Here is a 21,417-nt window from a genome sequence, read left to right as displayed (position 1 = left end):
CCCTGACATCCGGTTGAAAAGTTGTATCCGGATATTGAAACCTCGCATGGCGGCGCCGTACGACCCGACGCTGGACGTCACGCCGACCCGTGGTCGACTCAACTCGGTCCATGCGCTTTTGGAGGAGACGAACCTCGCGATGGGCGATGCGCATGTGGACGACGCCTTCTGGACCAAGCTGCAGGCGCACATCCTCGACGAGTCGGACGCTGGCTTGCGCGCGACGCTGGTCGGCCGCCAAGCGCTCGCAGCGTGCTCGCCGCTCTGCGCATCGACGGCGCAAGTCGGGTTTGTCTGCAGCATTGCCGACTCGTTCGAGGGCCCGAATCGGCTCGTCGTGCTGAGCGCCGTCTTTCGTGCGCAGCGGCTCTTCCTCGCCGTCAAGCCCGGGCTCCTCGCCACGCACTTTGAAGTCGACGGGTTTCTGACCAACTTGCGCCAGAGCAAGAACCTCTTTGACGACCGCCAATGGCGCGAAGAGCTCATGGTGCTCATTATCAAGTACCTCATTGAACATGGCCGCCTCGTGGACGCGGCCGCGATCTGCGCCGAGTTCCTCGAAGAAGACGGCGCCGGCATCCAAGCGATTGCCATCGACGGCCTTCTCGATCTCGCATCCCGCAAGCAGCAACTACCCATCTCGCTGATCCAGGCGGCGTGGAACCTCATGCTGCACGCGCCCACCAAGGACGGCCGCGTCGATGGCGTCCGCTTGTTTCGGACCGTCACGCTCCAGCACGGCCGTCCGCAGATGGAGAGACTTTTGCACGGCCTCTCGCTCGCGGCGGCGGACCGTGCGGAGTGCGTCCGCATCGAAGCGGCGCTGAGCTTCCGCTTCGTCTCCGTCGATTCTGTGCCGCAGCTCTTGGCCAAGGCGCAGCTCGACGAGCACAACATGGAGGGGCAGCGCTGGCAGCTCGTCTGCAACGGCGTGCTCTTGTCGCTTCTGGAAGACGTCTCACAAGAGGTACGACCCCTCCGTTATGTTCGGATGTCTCCATCTCGTCCGCCTCATCATGTAGGTGCGCTGCGAAGCGTCGCGGAGTGTCGTGCACGTTTGCAAGGCCAGCTCGTCGCTGCCGCAGGAGGCGCTCGAGCATGCGATCTCGGCCCACGCCGACGCGAGCCATGAAGACAGCGCGCGAAGCACGCAGCTCCAATTCCTCCTCGCGCTCGATGCGCTTCTCGGCGTCTACCACGCGCGCTTTGGCCGCTTCACCGTCTCGACCGAACAGGTACGTACGCCATGTCTCCAATATTAGCTCATGGTCGTCGCAGCTCTCGTTTCTGCTGCGCCACGCGCTGCGCGCTCCGCACGCCCAAGGTGCCGTCGTGCTTCTCTCGGCTCTCACCAAGCTCGCGCTCGAGACACCGTACCATGCGTCGAGCGTCGTGGCCTTTCTTTCGTCGTCGGTGACGCCGCTTTATACGTCAGCGCCACGCTATGTGCAAGCGCAGCTCGAGGCCCATGCGCGCACGATCGGGGCACAGATCGCGGCGCTTTGGACGCATCGCGGGGATGTTCCAGCGTCTCCGCTCCTGCTGGCGCTGGCAACGCCGAGTCCTCGCAGCGCGCCATCGCTGCTCGTCTGCACAGAGACCGTGCCGCTGCGACCGCGGCATCCGTTGGCGTGCTTGCACCAAGCACCAACGTCGGTGGCCCATGCGACCGACCTCCTCCAGCAGGTAATGCGTGCGTCCATCATACATGTCCTCACGAGAAACTAGGCGGCGGCGATCGAGATGCCGAGCGAGTTTGTAATGTCGCGCTACAAAAGCGTCGTGCTTGGACTGCTCGACGGCGTCCTGGAGCTCCGCACCGGCGGCGCGCACTGGCAACGCTTGCTAGAGACCGCTGTCACGTACCTTGCCGTCATGAGCCCGAGCCATCTCGAGCGCACGTCGGTCCTCGATGTACTATGTGATTGCTCAAGACGTTGGACTGAGGCATGCGTTGTAGTTGCTGGCGCTGGTGCGCTGCCACTTTGCGACGAGCCTCGAGGATGCCCGCGCCATGATGGTCGAGTGGCCGCGACTGCGAGAGCTGCCCGCGACGTCGCTGGACGAGCTCCGGACGGCGACAATGGAGCAGCTGCACGCGTGGTGGCCCGTAACGTGGTTCGAGTCGGAGCCGCACTGGACGCGGCATGTGCATGCGACCGTACTCGACGCTTGTCTGCGTTCTTGCTGCTGACGAAGCGCTAGGTCGAGTGGAGCACACCGCACGAGCCGCTGACGACGGTCGCGGGCTGGCCCTGCGACGTGCCACTGGCGATCACAGCGTTCAACGTGACGGACCCGCACAGTCTCGTGCTCAAGGTACCCAGCACCTCATCGTGGTCAGAACTAGACTGTATGCGCTGTGTAGCTCTCTCTGCCGCACCAAGAGCCGCTGCTATTGGAGCTCACGCCGCGCGATTTCAAATGGACACACGCAAGTCTCTGGCGCGCGTCGATCCATGCGTGCTGCGTCCCGATGGCTGTCACCGGGCTCGTGCACCTCGAGGTTGTTCTCTGCATGCGCACTCGTCGCGTCGCGCACATCGAGTCCTTCTTGCAGCCCATTAGCCCTTTGCTCCGCCTGCCTCTCGCTGTCTCGCGGCCAGCGCCGCGCCCGCCGATGCTGGCCGCGCAAGCACCGTACCCGTCGGCGTACGGCCCCCCATAGATGCGACGACTCGAAGCAACTAAGTTGGCTCAATATACCTGCGCTACTGTCGCCAGGTCCGAGCAGTCATCAGGGGTGTGTCGTGATGGAGGTTGATTAGCTTAGCTATATGAAGGAGACCGGTCGCTTGGGACTAGCCCAGAGCATAAGGCCGGGTGGAGACGAGCTATTCAGCCTCTTGGCGCAGGGAGCGAGGTATTGGTTTGTCGTGCTGCCACGAGGTCGCGTGGGCAATTAAAATACAAATGAAAAAATGTGGCAATGGCGGCGCCGCCACTGGTGTATCAAGGCTTTCGTATAGGTCGATCGCTGCGAGCGCGGAAAACAAAGTGGACTTTAATGGACTGTTTAAACTCGACGTTTATATAGAAATGAATGCCGGAGCACAATATCCTGGCAGATGGCGGAATTCAAAATTCTGAATTTGCGACGGACCCGCCGCCAGGTCCTCGTCGGTCGATCCTCCATGATGCAGTCGCAGCTCATGCGGGAGAAGCTGCTTCAGTGGCAGGAGCGAGAGAAGCAATGGCGGGAGCAGAAACACCGGGCCTTGAAGCCAGTAGCCGATATCCCCACCGCGAACGCCGGCCCAGCGCCAAGTGCCGGACCAGCCATGACCATGACGAGCAGCTTCCTCGGAAGAAGCATCGCCAACAAGGAAAACGGTGGTCTCGAGCTTCTAACCTCCAAGAAGCGGCGGCTCACAGCTCTTCTTGGCCCGCCCGCTAGAGCCGAACGCGACCTCCACGAGATGACCATGAAGCGGCCCAAACCCGCCTCGCCCTTCAAGGTACTTGACGTTATCTACGAGGTCTCACATGGAATCTAGAAAGAGGCAACGACGTCGTTCGACATCAAGGTCGAGCGACCAACGGACGACATGGCTTCGTACATGGCCCAGATGCAGGTTGGACCTCGCTATGGCCTGTACGCCGGGCCTTACCGATCATGTTTGCAGGCGCTGACAAACCAGCTTGCGACAGCAGTTGCCCAGGCTACTGCAAGCCCATCTCCGCGGGAACGGGAGCTGCAGCGAGAAGTCGAGACGCTTCGAGCTGCCCACGAGGTGCGAAACACGTGCGACAATGCGCATTCCTCGTCCGACACGACTCATGCGTAGGCTGAACTGGCGCGTCTCGCCGCAACTGCCAAGGTCTTGCACTACCCTTTGACTCTCGCTGCTAATGATGTTGGGTATGGTAGGAACAAGCAGCCGCCATCGCAGCCGTGCAGGAGGTGCGAATCCATCCATGGTCGAGCTACTCGTTGACGCACGCGTCTAGGAAAAGCACGCGCTCCTCCAAGCCAAGTACAAGGTAGTACATACCTCTCTGCCCGCGAATGCATCTCTCATGCGCCTCTTCCTCTGCAGGAGCTGGCTGTCAAACACACTGCGATCAAGGAATTTCTGGACGACGCGCATGGCGATGCTGGCGCGTCCGTGATGCCCATTTTCAATGACTTTGAAGCCAAGCTCTTGGAGGCCGACGGCGACGGCGAGCTTAGCGAGCTCTGCGTCCAGCTCAAGCGCGTACGCAGACTTGTGTATGAACGAGGAGTCTTATCCTCTGGGAGTAGGAGATACGCAAGTGCGTTGTCGTCGCAAAAGCCCGCGAGGAAGACAAGCACGAGCTTCTCTTCTCCAACCAAGTGTACCTGCAGCAGGTAGTGCATCCAGTCGGGACCAGATCTGGCCGCAAGCGACTGTAGATCAACGAGCTCCAGCAAAAGCTGATTGCGACCCAGCGAGAGAACGCGGCTCTCCAGCACAAGGTGCGAAGATTCCTTCTCTCTCCATCATGTCTTCAAAGGACCGTCTTGTAAAGGTCGACGAGAGCGCCAAGAAGAACCAAGAGCTCCTCGACGACGTCGAGCAGCTCAACTCGACGGTCGTGCCCGCCTTGGAGAAGGCGATGATGCAAAACCACGCACTCAAGACGCAGCTGCACGCCCTCAAGACGCACACCTCGTCTTCCCGCTAGACGACTCTTCTCGGATGTAATTCTGTACATGTATCCTGGTACCATTTGACGACCAGCTACTAAGACCTAAACGACTATCAACTCACTTCGGTTGAAGTTCCTGTTGACCCGAGGGAAGGAGCAGCAACACTGGCTCTTCCCGCGGCTTTTCCGGACCCAAGTGGCTACCTGCACGCAACCTTTTCTCGTGGCCGGCGTGTGTCGCGGGATGACGCCGTACATTGCGCGGCAACACGCCATCCAATGCATGCACAGTTGACAAAAGGTCGGCTGCACCTTGCATCGCGCGCTGCCTCGAGGCTGTGGCCGCTGGAAAGCATGGCCCGTGGTAAAGTGGCGTGTTTTTAACCTTATAAGTCGCCATACCTAAGTTGCCCCTATTTATGTTGCATTTAATTAAATTTCCATCGAATGCGTATCCGGATGTCGACGAACTGCTGTAGGCGAGCTCATTTGAGTCGTTCCGTCGCACCCACCATCGGCGCGGGGCCGCCATGTTCACCTTGACGAGCAGCCAAAGCGGCGACGGGCTTCGCCGGCTCTTCCAGCCGCGAGCCTCGGACGCGGGCTGCGAGCAGCACCATGAAGTCTTGCGAACTGTCCAGGCGCAAATGCAGCTGCTGCTGCGACTGCTCCGGCTGCGGCCGCTCTCGCCGGCGCTGGAGTGCCAGCCCGGCTGCGCCGTCACGGTCCATGGCATGGAGTTCTTTAACGAGATCGCGCATGCGGATCCGATGGCGCCGCCCACGTACCAGCAAGTGCTGGCCATCATTGACGAGCTCTTTGACTGCGTCGACCGCATCAACGCCGAGAAGCGCGTCGTCACGGACGCGTCGCTGCTTGAGTGCATCGCCTCTGCGCTTATGGCTGTCGGCTTTGCGATGGCCAACAACATGATCAACGCCCATGTCAACACGCTCCTCCAAGACTCGAAATTCAGCATTGCCGACACGCTTGTCTCGGAGGCACTGTCGACCATGGAGTTTGGCCACCTGCATCCCTCTCATGTGCACCCGCTCGTGCCGTCGAACGGGTCGGTCGCCTTCCACACGGCGACGGCCAGCAAAGCGTCGACGGCGACGTGGCAGTGCACCATCTGCCACCGCGCCGCGATCGTCAAGACGGACGTGGTCTACCGCTGCGCGGGCTGCAACGTCAACTTATGCAAAGAGTGTTTACGCGGATCCCTACCGGCACCAAGACGCTGACGCCGGCTGCGCCGCACCACAAGCGCCGGCTCGTCACCGGGCTCTGGACGCCGACCTTCGAGTCGCTCTGCAGCCGCAACCGCCCGTCAGCCGCGCTTGCGCTCGACACGGCCATGGCCCTCCGGCGGCGCATGACCGAGCTGCCGCTGACGGCCGGCGCGAACATGCTCCCGCTCCTCGAGATGCTTGCCGAGATGCTGTCGTCGCGCACGTTTCGCGACGTGCTGGTGCGCTCGCCGCTCTGGCTGCCCGATATCATTAGCGGCAAGACCATGGAAGTGTCGTCGTTCCTCGGACCGTTCTTCCGGCACTGCAGCCTCCCGGACGACGCGGTGCCCGGCGACCTCCTCTGCGCCCACACGGACCAGACCAAAGCCAAGACCATGGCACGCCTCCGCGAGATCAACGACCGCGTGCAAAAGGCGCTCGTGTCGGTGGTCGACACGTTGCTGTGCCACGGTGGCGTCGTCACCGAGGCCATGCTGTGCTGGCTGGCGTGCGCGATCGAGTCGAATAGCATTCGCCGGCGGCTCGGGCACTCGCCGGTCGAGTGCGCCTCGGACGGCTTTCTCACCAACCTCGCAGCCGTCGCGTTGCACTTTGTGGCTGCAACGAAGCCCTCGGACGTTGATGCGCGGTACCACGGCCACGAGCTCGGCGGGCGCATCTCGATGGCGGACATGGCGCGCCTTGTCAAGACGCCGGCCAAGAATGCCAGCACGGATGCATCGAGTAGTTGTCGGTCGAACGCATCGTCGTATTACCCGACGTACGACGCCAACCTCGGCGTCGTCTGCGACCACTGCCAAGAGAAGGACTTTGTCGGCGTCCGATACAAGTGCGGCTTCTGCGACGACTACGACCTCTGCGGCAACTGCTTTGAGCGCTTTTACGAGCAAAACCACGTGCTCCGACACAGCCCGGACCACGCGTTCATTCGGCTCTCGGTGCCGTTGCCCCAAGTCACGACGTGGCCCTTCCGCAAGTGCGCCGAGCTGCTTGAGGACGACGCGACGACCGACAACGATGATGTCGACGACGGCGCGTACATGACCTGTGACGTCTGCGCTGTCACGATCGCTGAGCGCGGCTTCCAGTGCGGCGCGTGCGACCGGTTTGTGTGCGCCTCCTGCGTCGATGTGGAGGAGCAGCTCGCGCTCTCGCCCGGTCTTTTTGGGGAGGCGAGCTTGAACCCGCACCGGCTGCACGCCCCGGGGCACCACTACTTTGTGCTGCCCGCGACGCTGTGGCGGCACCGCCGACGCGTCCGGTTTGGCGGGGCACTGTACCCGCCGCCCTTTGTCAGCGCCTTTGGCGACGACAACCGAGGGACCGAGTGGTGGTACATGGCGCTCAAGGTGCTGCACGTCGGCCCCGTGCTCTCGATGATGCGGTACGTCTCGGTGCACCGCGAGTACCAGCAGCTCAAAGCGCTCTGCAACATGGAGTCGCGCTCGCGGCAGCAAGGCGCGGCCGGTCGTCGGTCGTCGCGCTCGAGCCACAGCATGAACTTGAACGCTAACCATCTCCGCGTCGAAGAGCTTTTGAAGACCAAGACGGCCATGGAGGTCCAGCTCTTCGCACCGAGCTTGCTCCAAGCGATGTTCGGCTTCTACGCCCGCGTCGCGTCGTGGCTGCTGCACTTGGTCGGCGTCGGCCCGCTCGAGGCCAACGCGGTGTGTCCCCATGATGTCCCTGCGGCGTACGCAGACGTCCCTGAAGCGTTCCTTTGCAACGTGGCCGACGTGGCGTACATCCTCGGAGTCCACCCGTGCGACGGCGTGCAGTGGACCTCGGAGGTTCTGACTCCGCTTCTGACGCTGCTCTTCTTCGTGCTCTCGCACCGGCCGCTGACCAACTCGCCACACGTGCGCGTCCAGCTCATTCGCGCGCTCCTCTCGCTCGCGCCGCTGACCAAGGACAACACGAGCCGCGCGCCGCCGCTCTTGTACGACCTCTTGTCGACGGACCCGTTTTTGGTCGCCCAGGCGGTGCCGTGCCTCCTTTCTTGCCACAGCGACTTGGAGACGTACAGCTCGAGCACGGGCGGGGACACGTCGTGGGGGCTCTTGCCCGCGCGGCTCTCGACGACGCTCCTCCTGCGCTGGCTCTGGAACAACCCGGTGCAGCAACCCATGATTGTTGCGCAACAAGACGCGCACAGCATGGTGCTGCTCTTCTCGGGCGTCCTCAACGACATCACGCGGCTCCTCGACGAAGCCTCGGTCAAGGTCACGGCCATGCGCCGGCTCCAAGAACTGCAAGACTCGCCCCACACGACGACGGGCGCGTACTTTCAGCCGTCGATGATGCAGAGCTACCTCGCCTTGCACTTCAACAAGGCTCGGACGACGTTCCGCGTCCTCATCGAGTGCCTCGAGCTCTTGGCGTGGATGGCATCCGCCCCCGCCCTCCGCGCGGTCCTCTGTCGCCGGTCGCTTGTCGACCAGACCGCAACGACGCTCTGCTTTGTGGTCTCGTCGCTCGAGACGCAGCTGCACCCGACGCGCTGGGGCTTCTCCAGCGAGATCTTCCAGGACGGGATGCTTGCGCTGGCGGAAGCGTTGCTCATCGTGGTGCGTTGCGCAGGGTACCACGCAACGTGTCCGGAAGCGTCGTCGTGGAAGCTCTCCAACTATGCAGGCATCCTCATGGAAGAAAAGATTGGCGACTTGGACGTGCACCAGCGCTGGAAGCTCAGCTCGTGCGTCTTCCGGCTCGAGAAGGAAGCGATGGCGCCGCCCGCGCTGGAGCGCATGCCGTCCGAGGACGACGACGACGATGAAGACGTGACGGACGACAGCGACGATGCGATGGACGAAGACACGGCACTGGCGCGCCTCGAGCTCATGGCTGCCCACCGCCGGCAGCAAGCCGACGACGATCGCGCGCAGAAGCAGCTCTCGCAGCGATTTCTGGCGGCGCTTGCGGCCGACGGACGCTTCGAGTCGGTCCGGTTCCGGCGCGCGGCCGTGCTGCTGCGCAGCGACCCGTCGCTGACCAACATGTGGCGCGAAAAGTTTGTCGAAGTCGTCGACTACACGGAAACGCTGCTGCAGCGCCAGGCAGCCATGGAGACGCAGCTCGGGTCGGTGCCCGACGAATATCTGGATCCGATTCTGCACACGCTGATGCTGCACCCGGTGCAATTGCCGTCCGGTCACATTGTCGACCGGTCGATGATCGAGCGTCATTTGCTCTCGGCGAGTGTCAACCCGTTTAGCCGCGAGCCGTTGACGATGGAGATGCTGCTGCCGTGCACGGAGCTCCAGGCGCAGATCCACCGGTTTGTGCGCCAGAAGCTGTCGCGGCCGATGGCCACCGATGGCACCGACGACGACTGGGGCCTCGGCTGGGACAGCCTGTTTGAGACCGCGCCCTAGTGTTTTATGTATAAGAGGATAGGATACCGAATGCAACGCTGCTTGTAGTATACACCACGTTGTCTTCTTGTCGATCGATGCCCTGGTAGGATGTTGCACTCGTACCAAGAGCGGCTTGGCGTGTTTCAACTTGCTTGGGGGAAAGGCAGTCGCCGTGTATTCACCTTGTCAAGTGATCGAGAGGTGGGCTTAGGACGTTGGAATCCAAACGGCAACGGACGCTACATCTACTGCTACACTACCGCGCGGTCTCGTGACGCCGATCTTCCTGGGACGGGGCGTCGAGTCTTGGGGATTCTTCTTTCGCTGCGTAGAAAACGTCAAGGCCCGTTCATGGCTTGACCTGTGCAGCTATTGTCGCTGGCGACAGCGACTCGGCCTTTCGCGTGTCTGCGTTAATAGCTATCTCTCCCTTCTTTGGCTACTGATGGTCGGATCGAGGACGACAAGCTATCGCATGCCACCGGCAATCACCCGGCCAAGGGTCGTCTTCAAGTCAAGTCCAATACTCCATTTTACTTTCATGCAACTTATTAGACAACACCTGACGGCTTGCGCGACCGACGCGTCGCACGGGGCAGCGCCGGCGAGTAACCCGAGACCAGGTCGAGCTTCAAGTGGTCGGGCACGTGGTACTCGAAGCCGCGGGCGACGAGAACAAAGCCCAGCAAATTGAGGACGACGAGGCCGGCGAGGGTGTAGAAGACAAGCTCGAGCGACCCGTCGTTGAGGTTGGTCGTGACCCAAACCGAAAAGATGCTGTTGACGCCACCGGCAACGACCGACCCGAGCGTCGTCGTGAGGAGGTTGAGAGCTTGGCACACGCTGCGCATGAACTCGCGTGATCCTTGGACCAAAGGCGAGGCTGTCGAGGATCGACGTCTGCCCAAGAGGGCCATACCGACGCGGCAATTGGTAAAGTAAAAGTGTTTGGACGCTATGGCCACAACCCCAGGGCTGGCCTCGACGACGTCGGTCTGGATCCCGTGCACCCGGAACGACACCGGTGCCAAGACCGAGGTGTACGACGACTACCCGATTTGCGAGTGGGACCATGACGTTTGTTTTCCCCCATTTATTTAGATCCAAGCCGCCGCCAGTAGCAAACCAGTACTAGTACGAATTCCCGGTGAAGACCTCGATCGCGTCGGTCTCGGCAGCCATGCGTTCGCGCATTTGTGTGCTGTCAACGTAGTAGCTCGGGTGGCCCACACATTGCCAGACGTAGAGGTATCGGAAAGCCGTGTCTGCAATGATCTCGTGGTGCGCATGGATGGACTTGGCCCGATGGAGGCGGCGATGGAGGTAGACGGCGCTGTCGTGGGGCCGAAGCCGTCGTCGACGCACTCGTTCTTTTAGATGCCGCCGCCAAACGGCCACCCAGTTTATGGGATCATAAGCTTGCCGACGACTCTTGGGTCTGCCGACGACCGGAGGTCCATTTGGCAGCCTTAAAAAGTTCATCGTCGTCTGTTGTTTGTATGGGCGTTGCGTCCTTTGCTTGGTAAATGTACGATGGGATGGATCGATGGTTGGATACTTTTGGATAGTCCGCGGTGCCGCCTTTCCATAGTTTTCAAAACCAAGTTTGAGAAACCGCTGCCGATGACAACGACGCTCCGAGACGCCGCGCACTCGATGCTCGCCAACAAGCGCAAGCGGCTGCTGCTCATGGCACTCATCACACTCTTGGCCGTGTGCATCGTCGTCGCTGCGATCGTCGGCAGCGTGTCGTCGTCGTCGTCAGCGCCGGCGACCAGCACCGTCGCAGCCGACACCGCCGGCGGCGTCGCGCCTACGTACACGGCGCGGCCAGTAGCATCGCCGACTCCGGCAGAGACGACAGCGATAACGACGACGAATGACAACAGCGCAACGGATGAAGAACCCGCTGCGGGTTCGGCGAGCGTCGGTAGTGGCTCGGCGAGCGCCGGTAGCGGCTCGGCCGCTGTTGCGGCGACGACGTCGGCACCGACGACGACATTGGCACCAACGACGGCGCCGCCGCAACCCCGCGTCTGCAGTGCGAGCGACGCGACAACCGCTTGCTACGTGCCTCCAGCGAGCACGGCCTACTGTCGTCTCGACACGGGCCTCGACGCCCGATTGCATTACGTCAACTGCCCCGCGGCCTCGAACGCCAACGCGGGCTTTGCCATGGACGAAGCCTGCGGTAGCGGTATGCGCTGCCCATATGCATGCGCGCTGCCGTTCCTTCCGTCGTCCAACGGCTGGTCGTCGTCCGACTGCCTTCCGTTCACGTCGCTCTGCCCGCCGAGCTCGCCGGCGACCGCGCGCGGTGGTCTCTTCTGTGCCAACGGCACCGTGGTCGTCGACGCGCCGTCGCAGCCACTGTGCGTCTCGGGCCTCAACACGTCATTCGTCAAGAGCTACGTGCCACAGTCGATTGCGACGTGCAAGGTCATAGCGCCCGGCAACGGCGCACCGATGGTTGGCGTCGACACGGCGCCGGGCCATGTATCGCAGCTTGCGTCGCACCCGCAGGTGCATATTCTCAACGGCTCGTTTGGTGCTGATAATACACACTATTGTGTAGTGGTTTTGGCGCGGCGAGCCGGCCAAGTACTACACGTTGCTACCCGGCGTCGCCAGCAGTGTCGGGTGCCAGCGCAACTACGACCGCTTCAGTTTGAACGCGGCGGGGATCGATGCGATGCCGTATACGCTCGGCGGTGGGAGCCTTCCCGGGTCGCCCTGCGCCGAGTGCGCGCAGCATACGCTCAGCTTTGGTGAGCACTTTGACTCGACCAAGCCGTACTCGGCGTTTCCTGGCTACGGCGTCCGCGTCCGCAACTGCAACGACGCCGGCTGCGGTGACGTCCAGTGCGACGCCACGTACGCGCTCAACGCCGCGACGGGGCTCCTCGAAGCCTACTGGGTCAAGTACAATGCCGTGTTTGGTCCGACGTCGGTCGGCTGCATTGCGACGACGGTGCGTCACCACTACTTGGAGACCAAAGGCAAACTCGGAGTGTAGGTCGTCGGCTACGGCTGGGCGCCCACGGACGGTACGGCCAAGTACACGCTCTACGAGTACTACCCTGTGACGATCACGGGCCAGCAAGACGTGGCGTGCACGAATTGCTCGCTGCCGTCGACTTTTGTGCCGTCGGCCTGCAGGGGCCTCCGAGCCAACACCCCACCCCGGTACGAGATTGCACTTGGTGCTTGCCAGTAGTACTCACGCTTGTCAGCAGCTTCGGGACCGGGTACAACCCAGCCGTCTACATCTGCACACCGGTGGGCGCGGCGATTGCACTTCAAAACACCATTTCGTTCTTGAGCGTCAAGCCCACCTTGTCGGACGAGCAGGTCTCGGCCATCGTCATCATCGAGATCACGGCCGCCACGGTCCTCGGCCTCATCGTGGTGGGGCTCGTGGCGCGGGCGCGCTACCTGCAGCTCCACGGCGCCAAGTCACCAGCGGTGCCAAACGCCGACCATCCATGCCCGACGATGGGCGACGACGACACACCCGTGCTGCAGACGCCCGACCGCCGGGGCAGCGCCGTCGCCACGCAGTTCCACGCGCGCGCGAGCATGACAAGCAATGCACCGGGCTTTGCTCTGGAGTAGCCCAACATGTATAAGGATAATGCAAGCAAGAAAAAGTGGGTATGTGTATCTATTTTGCTGGATCTCAGAAGTTTACGCTTCGACCGACTCGTCAGCGGCGTCGTCGTCGGCCGACTCGGGCGGCTCGTTCAGCACGCTGTAGTACTCGGGGTTGGCGTCAACGCAGTCGCGCAAGAGGAGCGTCACACCGCCGCACTTTTCCAAAAAGTCTTCGCCTATACATATGGATATCAGCAAAAGGCGACGACCGCACGGGTTCGAACCCTTGGCCTTGGACTCGTCGAGGCAGGCCTCCCAGGCCGTAAACTGCTTGCCGCACGGACCCGCCTTCATAAACTTGCAAAAGCCGCACTCGGGCTTCTTGATCTCGGTCGCGACGCACGACTCGGTCTCGGCGTCGTAGCCGGTCGAGCTGCACACGACGCCCGAAAGCACGAGCGGCTCGTCGAGCACCGTCATCTTGGCCGACGTCGCCGGGAACGGACTACGCAGATGAGCCGTCTCACAACAACAAGTTCGTCTCGCGTTCGTACCTGTAAAAGGGAAAGAGCTTCGAGTCGAACGCCGCGAGCTCGCCGTCAAAAGCGCCGAGACCGACGTTGATGCCTTCGTCCGTCTCCTCAAGCGTCAGGCTGCCCGTCTTCTGAAGGCGCTCGAAGAGGACGTTGGCGTACGCCTGCGAGTAGCCTTCTTCGCCAGAGTACGAGAGCGTCACGTGGGGGCACTCGACCGCATACTGCACGGCGCCGTGTTCCGTCGAGACCGCGACCACCGCCTACAACATCGATGGTTCCGTTGACCATGCACGCGACGAGAATCATCGATATACCGTCTGCGTATGTTCGTCTTCCGCGAGCGCCTTCACTTCGATCTGTGCCGCATGCAGCAATAAGAATCGAGATGCGGAGGGCGTCGAGGTCGCCTACCTTGACGTTGTGGCCCATGATGGGCGCAAACGTGCTGAGCTCGTCGGCCGTCGGGTTGTACTTCAGCACGACCGTGCTTTGGTCCGGGATCTTGGCATGGACGGCAGCAAAGCGCTCCTCGAGCTGCTTGCGCGACTTGGCGTCGAGGAAGACACCGACAAACTCCATCTTCTTGGCAGGCTTGGCCTCGGCCTCGCACATGGCGACGCTGGTGATGGCCGAGAGGCCAAGGGCCGCAGAGCGCAGCGCTGTCGGGCGGAGCATCGAGCGACGGAAGAAGGACGCCATCGGGTCAAGACGTCGGGTTGCTTCGGAAATGAACCACGCCAATCCAGTGCTTGGAATACCGCATGCAGATTGGTGCAAATTGCTACAAATCTCCCGGATTATACCCAATCAGCGTGCGAATTTACGATCTTCCGAATTCGTAAATTCGAGACGCCATCATCGCAACAACTATCGGCATCGCAGGACATGCCCACGCCCCGAAACGAGCAGCTTCAATATCGCTAACTCACGCTTCTTTTGCAGTGCTTAATTGAGATTGTCTAGCGAAAAGTCTGCACAGAACGACAGCGAGAGCGTCGACGTCAAGTCGATGGTATGTACTTCGGGTCGTGCTGTAGAAGGTGCAGACAAGGGGCAAATGGGGTGCAAAGGCTGAGTACACACAGAGGCTTCGGTTGGGAGCACTGTGCAGACCTCTGTTGGCACCGGACAGCGACTTGTTGCTCATGAGCGTTTCGAGCCAGCACTGGGTGTTGCGGCAGCCGTCGGTCGTCCACCAGCACTCGCAGCACGTGTTCAGTTTAGCTTGGTCCGAGCCAGTCAATCACAGTGCTGTAGAAACGTCGAAAAGTCGACGCACGCGCACACGGTCGAAGTCGGCGTTTCATTGAATGTCGCACCGTGGATGGGGCCATCCTTGTAGCCACCGAATGTTGCAACTTGCCCGTAGTGTCCAAAAGATAAAACTCCAGATCCTCGACGCAAACGATCCACGCCGGGCGTTTGGCTCCGTGGCACAGCCTTTTATCGCCCTCCGTCGTCCAAGACGCCCGTAGAGAGTACGGTCTTTGGATCGTCGATTCCGTGTCTTGAGCGCCTCGACGCGGCCGTCGAGGCCCGCTTGCGCTTCTCGCGGAAGGCAGCGCGCTTTGCCTCTTCGTGCAGCTGCTCGTCGCGCCGGACCTTCCCGATGATCGCGCACACCACGTCTTGTGCTTGTGGATCCGGCTCGTTTGAAACTTGATCTCGAATCTATGTTTTAATTGGCTCAATTCTTGATTCTTTCTAACCAATCACAAGACTTGGTTCACGACATCGTCTTAAACAGTGTGAGCACCATTCAGCACAACGACCAGCAGTGTCCCACAGACGCGCCAGCGCCACGTAGCAGCCGGGTATACCTCTCCACACACTTCTTGAATGATGTAAATGTCGTTTCCAACACTGCACGTAGCGCAATGACGCGCAAATCCATTTTCCATTTTTCGAGGTGGTGGCATAATTGCCCAAATACTTCACGTGATATTGCGGAGTTCCAAAGCTCCAAAGACCGTAACTCTGGCTGCCACAGTTGGCGATGGGTCTCGACCCGGTGTTCGATCAGCTTGTTGGTTGCCGTCGTTGCTTAAGAATTCACCCCAGACTCGAACTGCCGAGCGTCGGTTTTCTGGAAATTCGACATGCAATTTTGGTTGAAATGCGTCGAAATCGCGGAAACCGAGGACGCCGTCTCTATTTGTTTATATTAAAGAGCGTGTTGCGTGTGACCGAGGAAGGTCAAGTGCGCGCGATACCGCCGGTATCGCGCGCCTTGTATCCCATACAGTATTTCTGTATAGCAAAAAATCACACTATATCGAAACTAAGTATGCCGCTGTCACTTTCTCTCGCTACCGAGCTCGTGCGGCGACGTCACATAGCATTTTGGACTCCCCAAAGTGTTGTCTAGAACTCTGACAAGTATGGGCGATTTCATTTTCAAACTTCATTTTGGTCGATCCGCCGGCGCGGCGGGCCTGTGCTCACCAAAATATGGTTATTTATGTTTGTAAATGGCGAACGCCAATAGTAACGGCAGGCGACGGCAGAATGACGACGCCGAGGCTACCGGTACTCGCGCACCACTGACGCTGCTGCATTGTGCTTGAGGAGACTCCATCAGCACTTTCTACGCCATCATGAGATGTCGCTCGGTCGCAATGCAGCGGTTCTCGTCGGTCTCCCTCATTTTCGTCAACGCCGCGACAAACCGTTTCAGCCAATCAGAGCAACAAGACGATTGATTTGTGGCCAATCAGAGCGGGAAGCATTTCGCTTTCGAGTCAATCGCCAGTGTTCTTGCCGCAGTTCTTGAATCGATCATCGCCGCTAGCCAGGCACGTGGAGCCCTGGTCAATATTTTGACACTTTCTCTCGCACGTCGGCCACGGGATCGCCTCTGAGATGCGCTCCTCCAAGCTCCCAAGACCTACGATGACACTGCAAGCGATAAAGCGATATGCCTAGCATCATGACTGCCACGACGTCATGCGCTTGCGTTCAGCGCGTTCAAAACCCTCTGGGCCACACGCAATTTTACAATGCTCTCCACCACGAACACCTGCGCTGCATCGATGCAAGATGGCAAAAATGAAATCCAGGGCAGTGCGATCGCTTATTGGAAAATGCTAGTTTCTGTATTCGTGGTCTTTTGAGCCAAGATTTGGCCAATATATATGGCGTTCAGCGCGTTCAAAACCCTCTGGGCCACACGCAATTTTACAATGCTCTCCACCACGAACACCTGCGCTGCATCGATGCAAGATGGCAAAAATGAAATCCAGGGCAGTGCGATCGCTTATTGGAAAATGCTAGTTTCTGTATTCGTGGTCTTTTGAGCCAAGATTTGGCCGCCATGCTGGGTTGCTGATGAATAAATGGCCGATGGTGACGACGACAGCTTAAGCACTGACGACGTGCGGGCAATTGTAGAACAAAATTTACTAAACTCGTCTAAGTCGGTCCGATATGATGAAAGATTTTGCTCTTGCGCTCATCGCACTGTTGCTACGGCGGCTCTGACGTGTGAGCGCACTCACCGCTTGTCGTGCTCACTCGTTGATATCCGATGCACGCGGGGCCACATCTCCGATGTTCTCAAGCTTCCTAGTATTGTTCCTACGCAAATTCGTCCAGCGATAGAGCCATTTTGTGCGGTCCACAAGACAAAAGACATGCTGGCATTTTAAAGAAGACGACTTGGCGAGTCTATTTACGCTCATTTGAGCCCATGATGGACGATGCCCACTACAGCGTCTTGCAATGCAGCTGCTCGAGAAGCGACTGGACAAAGCCGACGCCGTAGCCGGTCGCGCGCTTGTCGCTGTGCTCGACTGGCGACGCCATGTCAATGTGCATCCACTGGCCGTCGCCGTCGACAAAGTCGGCCATGTGGTTCGCGATGAACTGGCCGCCGCACGAGACGCCGGCGTTGCGCGGGTTGCTCATATAATTCTTCATGTCGGCGACTTGGCTCTTGTACTCGGGGCGGAAAAACTCGGGTACGTACGGCACAGGGTGGACCAGGTCACCCGACGCCTTGCCGGCCGCGACTGCCATCGCCTCGAGGTCGTCCGTGTTGGTGTACAGCGCGCCCATGTGCGACCCCGTCGCAACGCCTTGGGCGCCTGTGAGCGTGGCCATGTCCAGCAACAGCGCTGGGTTCAGGTGCTGGACTGCGTACGCGACACCGTCGGCGAGCACCAAGCGACCTTCGGCGTCCGTGTCGTTGACCTCGACCGTCTTGCCCGAGTAGAACGTGTGCACTTCGTCCGGTCGCGTCGCGTTCGGTCCAATTGCATTCTCGGCGATGCAGAGGACGCAGTGCAGCGGCCGCGTGCGAACGTTGCCCGAGAGCACGGCAGCGTCAAAGGCGCCGAGGAGCCCAGCCGCGCCGCCCATGTCGGCCTTCATGCCCGCCATGTGCCCGCCGACCTTGAGGTCGAGGCCGCCCGTGTCGTACACGAGGCCTTTGCCCACCAGCGCGATGCTGCGCTCGGTGCGGGAGGCGTCCGTCGGGTAGTAGCTCAGCACCGCGAGTGCCGGCGGGTGCAAAGACGCCTTCCCGACGTTGTAGAGCCCGCCAAAGCCGCGGTCGCGCAGCTCGGTGCCTTGGATAAGCGTGAATTCGGCGCCATGGCGGTGGGCCACCGCGCGGGCTTCTTCCACAAACGTCTCGGTCGTGAGCTCGTTGGGCGGCGCGTCGACGAGGCGCTGCGCGAGGTGGATGCCGTCGGCGGTCGCGTTGAGAAAGGCCACATCATTGGCCGAGAGGTCGTGGCTGAAGACCACGTCGACGTCGTCGGCGCGGATCGAGGTGGCGACGCCGTCCGTGATGACGCCGACGCGCGTCGTCGACGTGTGCTTGTACGTCGGTATTGCGCGCGCGACGGCAAAGCCGGCTGTCTTCCACGGCTGCAAATGTGTGTGCGATGGGAGGTCCACGCCCACGAGCGTCCGCCCGGCGTCGGCCAGGTGGGCTTTCACGACGCTCGCGATGGCGTGCGGGCGGGCAAAGGCGTTGTGGCGCGAGATCGCCGTCGGCAGCGTGGCGACGGTGCAGCTCACAATATCATCGTCGTCGCCGAGCGGCAGATAGACGTGTGCCGAGACAGGCGCGTCAGCGGTCGGGCGAAGCTCGTCGATCGTGTGCGCCAAGAGCCGGCGCGCCAGCGGATCCAACGGACGATGCTCGCGCTTGAGCTGCGCGAGGATACGCGAGCCAAGGTCCAGGCCGTTTGTCTCCTTGGTGCCAATGAGGACGACCTTGGGGAGTGCAGTGGCGCGGGCGATCCGGCCGACGTTGGCCAAGTACCGCACCATTCCTCCTGTAAAAATTGAGTTGCGTGGGAATAGACTACGATTCGAGCACATATCTCAGGCATGCAAGTTGCATGTCGGACAATAATGGCACTTGGACTGTGTCATTTCTTGGCCGCCGTCATCGCCATTTAAAAGATATGACCCGCAGGAAGTCAGTCGAACCCAGCTCGACCTGGTGGGTGGTGCTAGTACCTGATGGCCGACCAATGGCAGCCCAGCCGACGCCGTCGCCCATGAGGATCGAGCGTTGCGCACCACGCTGGACAACGCAAGCTGATGAGCTGATGAATCAACATGACGTTCAATTCTGTCTTGGATCATCAAGCGCCGTCTGCAAGGGCCTCTATCGTCTGTGTCGGGATTAGTGCTTGGGTGCTGTTAGCCGCAGGGTCTTTGGCATGGAGGTGTCGATGGCGACGCCACGGCTTGCATCGTCGTCGTCGGGCATCTCGATGCGAGGCGTGAGAACGGTGATGTTGGAGCTCGTTGCGAGCGCGTCGAGAAGCGCCTGCAGACCGTCGCGGCCAAAGGGATTGGCGCTGAGATCCAGCTCGAGGGGCGTTCGCGGGTGAACGTCGCAGAGGACGCGTGCCAGTAGCCGCACGCCGTCGTCATCGATACTGCAACGCCAAAAACTTGCGGTTTGAAGCGCACCCGTGGCGATCCAGCTACGCAGCGCGCAGCCGACGAGCTTGCAGTGGGTGCCAACCATCGCGCAGCCGCTCCAATTGGAGTACTCGAGGTGATCCGCCCGCGCCGTCCAGTCGAGGAGCGTGGCCAAGGTGTTCGCTGAACACGCAATGGCTCGGAACGTCACCGCACGGAGCGTCTTCGTGGTCGGAAGCGGCGCTGCATGGTGGTGGCCACCGAGCGAGACGCCAGAGATGTCGACCACGGTCAGCCGTGTGAACAGCGGCAGTGTCTTGAGAAAACCGGTCATCTCTTCGAGGCAGTGGCTCCGAAATTGAATGGACTGAATCGCAGCGGGGTCCAGAAGCGTCGTCATGTCGCCAAGGATCGGGTAGTGGCAAGCGAAAATCCAAAAGTGCGTGAGGTAGCGCAGAGGCAGACGATTGGCCAAGATGCCACTGATGACGTCGTCGGCGTCATCGAGATGGAGGTGCGTGAGCGTCCGAGTCGTCGCCAGTGCGCGGGCGAGGCCAAGGTCGTCGGTCGACTCAAATGAAGAGAGGCGCAAGCGCTTGGTGTGGGCCGACTCGAGCCACGGGCCCAAGCTCGTTGTCCAATCAAATGGAAGACCATCGACGTTGAAGCTGGTGTTGAGGAGCGTTAGGTCGCTGACGTGATGCGCCGACGTCGTTATGGCAGCGAGCGCCATCCAGTTGCGCGCGAGCGTCACTTTCTGCAGGTTGGTGCACATGCCAAGCAGATCGTAAAAGTCACTTGGGTGCCATGGTGGATCCGAGTACACGAGAGCACCTTGAATGCCCACGGCGCGATAAAAGCACAGAACGGGTCGGTGAAGAACCCAACGGCCTTGTTGCTGGTCGGCCAGCGATCCGTTCTAGAGGTGCCGTCAATGCCAATCGAGGGAAAGAGAGACATGGCCGTCGCTACGAGGTGGATCTCGTCGGCGGCGATCGACAGAAGGTGCACCCGAGGCCAGAGATGGGCCAGCTTGCGATGTGGTTGCGGTGTTGTCAGGAGCACCAGCAGCGCTGATAGCGCTGGTGGTAGCTCCACCGCCGATGCAACGAGCGCTTGAAGAAACGCGAGTACGTCGCTCGGCGAAGCCATGCACTGGACGATCGCCACAAGCACGCCATCCAAGGCGACGACCGTCGGCCCTGCGCGTCCGGTCTCCGGAGCCATTTCGCGTATCCGACATTTGGCATGTTATCCGGATAATCCACGTGGCACACTCATGGAGCGCGAGTGCATCTTGCCCCGATCGACAGCAGTCACCACGCGACCAGAGGGACGACAGCAGCATTCAATCATCGTGTATGTAGTATTCACAGCACTATTACCTCTATCGGGGATACCCAGTGATGGCACCATATTAGAAGGTCGCCGACGCGTTGAGGTCCGTGAAGAGCGCCATGAGCAGCCCGACGCCGTAGCCGGTCGCGCGGTGGTCGTCGTGGGCGACGGGAAAGCCCATGTCGACGTGCATCCACTGGCCGTCGCCGTCGACAAAGTCGGCCATGTGGTTCGCGATGAACTGGCCGCCGCACGAGACGCCGGCGTTGCGCGTGTTGGCCATCAAATTCTTCATGTCGGCCACCGGGCTCTTGTACTCGGGGCGGTAAAACTCGGGCACGTACGGCACCGGGTGCAGAAGGTCACCGGACGTCTTGCCGGCCGCCGACCCAAACGCTTCGATGTCGTCCGTGTTGGCGTACATGGCGCCGATCTTGGCGCCGGTGACGATACCGGCCGCGCCCGTGAGCGTCGCCATATCGAGCAAGAACGCCGGGCTCAAGTGCTTGATGGCGTATGCGACGCCGTCAGCGAGCACCAAGCGGCCTTCCGCGTCCGTGTTGTTGATCTCGACGGTCTTGCCCGAGTACATGGTGTGGATATCGTCCGGTCGCGTCGCGTTCGGGCCAACTGCATTCTCGGCGAGGCAGAGAATGCAGTGCAACGGAAACTCGGTGCCGGCGGCGCCCGACGTGACCGTCGCCAAGAAGGCGCCGAGGAGGCCGGCGGCGCCGCCCATGTCGTCCTTCATGCCGACCATGCCACCCGAGATCTTGAGCGAGAGACCACCGGTATCGTACACGATGCCCTTCCCGACCAGCACGCGCGACGGCTTGGTCT

At 60.8% G+C, this 21,417-nt stretch overlaps 9 protein-coding genes across 9 annotated transcripts in view; 4 read left to right on the top strand and 5 right to left on the bottom strand.

Moving 5' to 3' along the window:
• Nucleotides 1-46: 46 nt before the first annotated feature.
• On the top strand, nt 47-2,668 carry SPRG_02672 (hypothetical protein; the record flags this gene model as incomplete). Its single annotated transcript, XM_012341236.1, has 7 exons — nt 47-967; nt 1,023-1,235; nt 1,279-1,686; nt 1,729-1,914; nt 1,961-2,161; nt 2,206-2,319; nt 2,369-2,668. The coding sequence occupies 7 exons, from the start codon at nt 47-49 to the stop codon at nt 2,666-2,668; spliced, it is 2,343 nt and encodes a 780-aa protein (XP_012196626.1).
• Nucleotides 2,669-3,096: 428 nt separating this feature from the next.
• SPRG_02671 (hypothetical protein) lies at nt 3,097-4,650 on the top strand (the record flags this gene model as incomplete). Its single annotated transcript, XM_012341235.1, has 10 exons — nt 3,097-3,458; nt 3,498-3,575; nt 3,627-3,734; nt 3,789-3,821; nt 3,872-3,904; nt 3,952-3,984; nt 4,041-4,199; nt 4,247-4,333; nt 4,379-4,441; nt 4,495-4,650. Exons 1-10 carry the CDS (start codon nt 3,135-3,137, stop codon nt 4,648-4,650), a joined length of 1,074 nt encoding a protein of 357 aa, XP_012196625.1. The 5' UTR covers nt 3,097-3,134.
• A 494-nt stretch (nt 4,651-5,144) lies between these two features.
• SPRG_02670 (hypothetical protein) lies at nt 5,145-9,314 on the top strand (the record flags this gene model as incomplete). Its single annotated transcript, XM_012341234.1, has 2 exons — nt 5,145-5,804; nt 5,852-9,314. 2 exons carry the CDS (start codon nt 5,145-5,147, stop codon nt 9,239-9,241), a joined length of 4,050 nt encoding a protein of 1,349 aa, XP_012196624.1. The 3' UTR covers nt 9,242-9,314.
• A 460-nt stretch (nt 9,315-9,774) lies between these two features.
• SPRG_02669 (hypothetical protein) lies at nt 9,775-10,405 on the bottom strand (the record flags this gene model as incomplete). Its single annotated transcript, XM_012341233.1, has 2 exons — nt 9,775-10,272; nt 10,379-10,405. 2 exons carry the CDS (start codon nt 10,403-10,405, stop codon nt 9,775-9,777), a joined length of 525 nt encoding a protein of 174 aa, XP_012196623.1.
• A 421-nt stretch (nt 10,406-10,826) lies between these two features.
• Nucleotides 10,827-12,847, top strand: SPRG_02668 (hypothetical protein). Its single transcript, XM_012341232.1, has 4 exons — nt 10,827-11,746; nt 11,799-12,194; nt 12,240-12,409; nt 12,460-12,847. Exons 1-4 carry the CDS (start codon nt 10,847-10,849, stop codon nt 12,836-12,838), a joined length of 1,845 nt encoding a protein of 614 aa, XP_012196622.1. The 5' UTR covers nt 10,827-10,846; the 3' UTR covers nt 12,839-12,847.
• Nucleotides 12,848-12,874: 27 nt separating this feature from the next.
• On the bottom strand, nt 12,875-14,052 carry SPRG_02667 (hypothetical protein; the record flags this gene model as incomplete). Its single annotated transcript, XM_012341231.1, has 5 exons — nt 12,875-13,053; nt 13,102-13,322; nt 13,372-13,613; nt 13,668-13,709; nt 13,765-14,052. The coding sequence occupies 5 exons, from the start codon at nt 14,050-14,052 to the stop codon at nt 12,911-12,913; spliced, it is 936 nt and encodes a 311-aa protein (XP_012196621.1). The 3' UTR covers nt 12,875-12,910.
• A 3,006-nt stretch (nt 14,053-17,058) lies between these two features.
• Nucleotides 17,059-18,633, bottom strand: SPRG_02666 (hypothetical protein; the record flags this gene model as incomplete). Its single annotated transcript, XM_012341230.1, has 1 exon — nt 17,059-18,633. One exon carries the CDS (start codon nt 18,631-18,633, stop codon nt 17,059-17,061), a length of 1,575 nt encoding a protein of 524 aa, XP_012196620.1.
• A 361-nt stretch (nt 18,634-18,994) lies between these two features.
• On the bottom strand, nt 18,995-20,466 carry SPRG_02665 (hypothetical protein; the record flags this gene model as incomplete). Its single annotated transcript, XM_012341229.1, has 2 exons — nt 18,995-20,158; nt 20,212-20,466. The coding sequence occupies 2 exons, from the start codon at nt 20,464-20,466 to the stop codon at nt 18,995-18,997; spliced, it is 1,419 nt and encodes a 472-aa protein (XP_012196619.1).
• Nucleotides 20,467-20,656: 190 nt separating this feature from the next.
• Nucleotides 20,657-21,417, bottom strand: part of SPRG_19441 (hypothetical protein) — a gene marked incomplete at its 3' end in the record, with an annotated part of 1,473 nt that continues 712 nt past the window's right edge. Inside the window, exon 2 of the mRNA XM_012341280.1 lies at nt 20,657-21,409. Coding sequence (XP_012196670.1) covers nt 20,657-21,409 — 753 coding nt within the window. The remainder of the gene's footprint in view (nt 21,410-21,417) is intronic.

This window comes from Saprolegnia parasitica, assembly GCF_000151545.1.
Source record: "Saprolegnia parasitica CBS 223.65 unplaced genomic scaffold supercont2.6, whole genome shotgun sequence".
Lineage (NCBI taxonomy): Eukaryota > Oomycota > Saprolegniomycetes > Saprolegniales > Saprolegniaceae > Saprolegnia > Saprolegnia parasitica.
This window is presented reverse-complemented; position numbering and strand designations above follow the sequence as displayed.

What these genes read in the sequence shown, in the direction of transcription:
- SPRG_02668 (XM_012341232.1), top strand. Translation starts at nt 10,847, where the DNA reads ATGACAACGACGCTCCGAGACGCCGCGCACTCGATGCTCGCCAACAAG. An exon ending in AGCTTGCGTCGCACCCGCAG is followed by an intron (nt 11,747 to 11,798) that starts GTGCATATTCTC and finishes ACTATTGTGTAG; the next exon opens with TGGTTTTGGCGCGGCGAGCC. An exon ending in CGAGCCAACACCCCACCCCG is followed by an intron (nt 12,410 to 12,459) that starts GTACGAGATTGC and finishes GCTTGTCAGCAG; the next exon opens with CTTCGGGACCGGGTACAACC.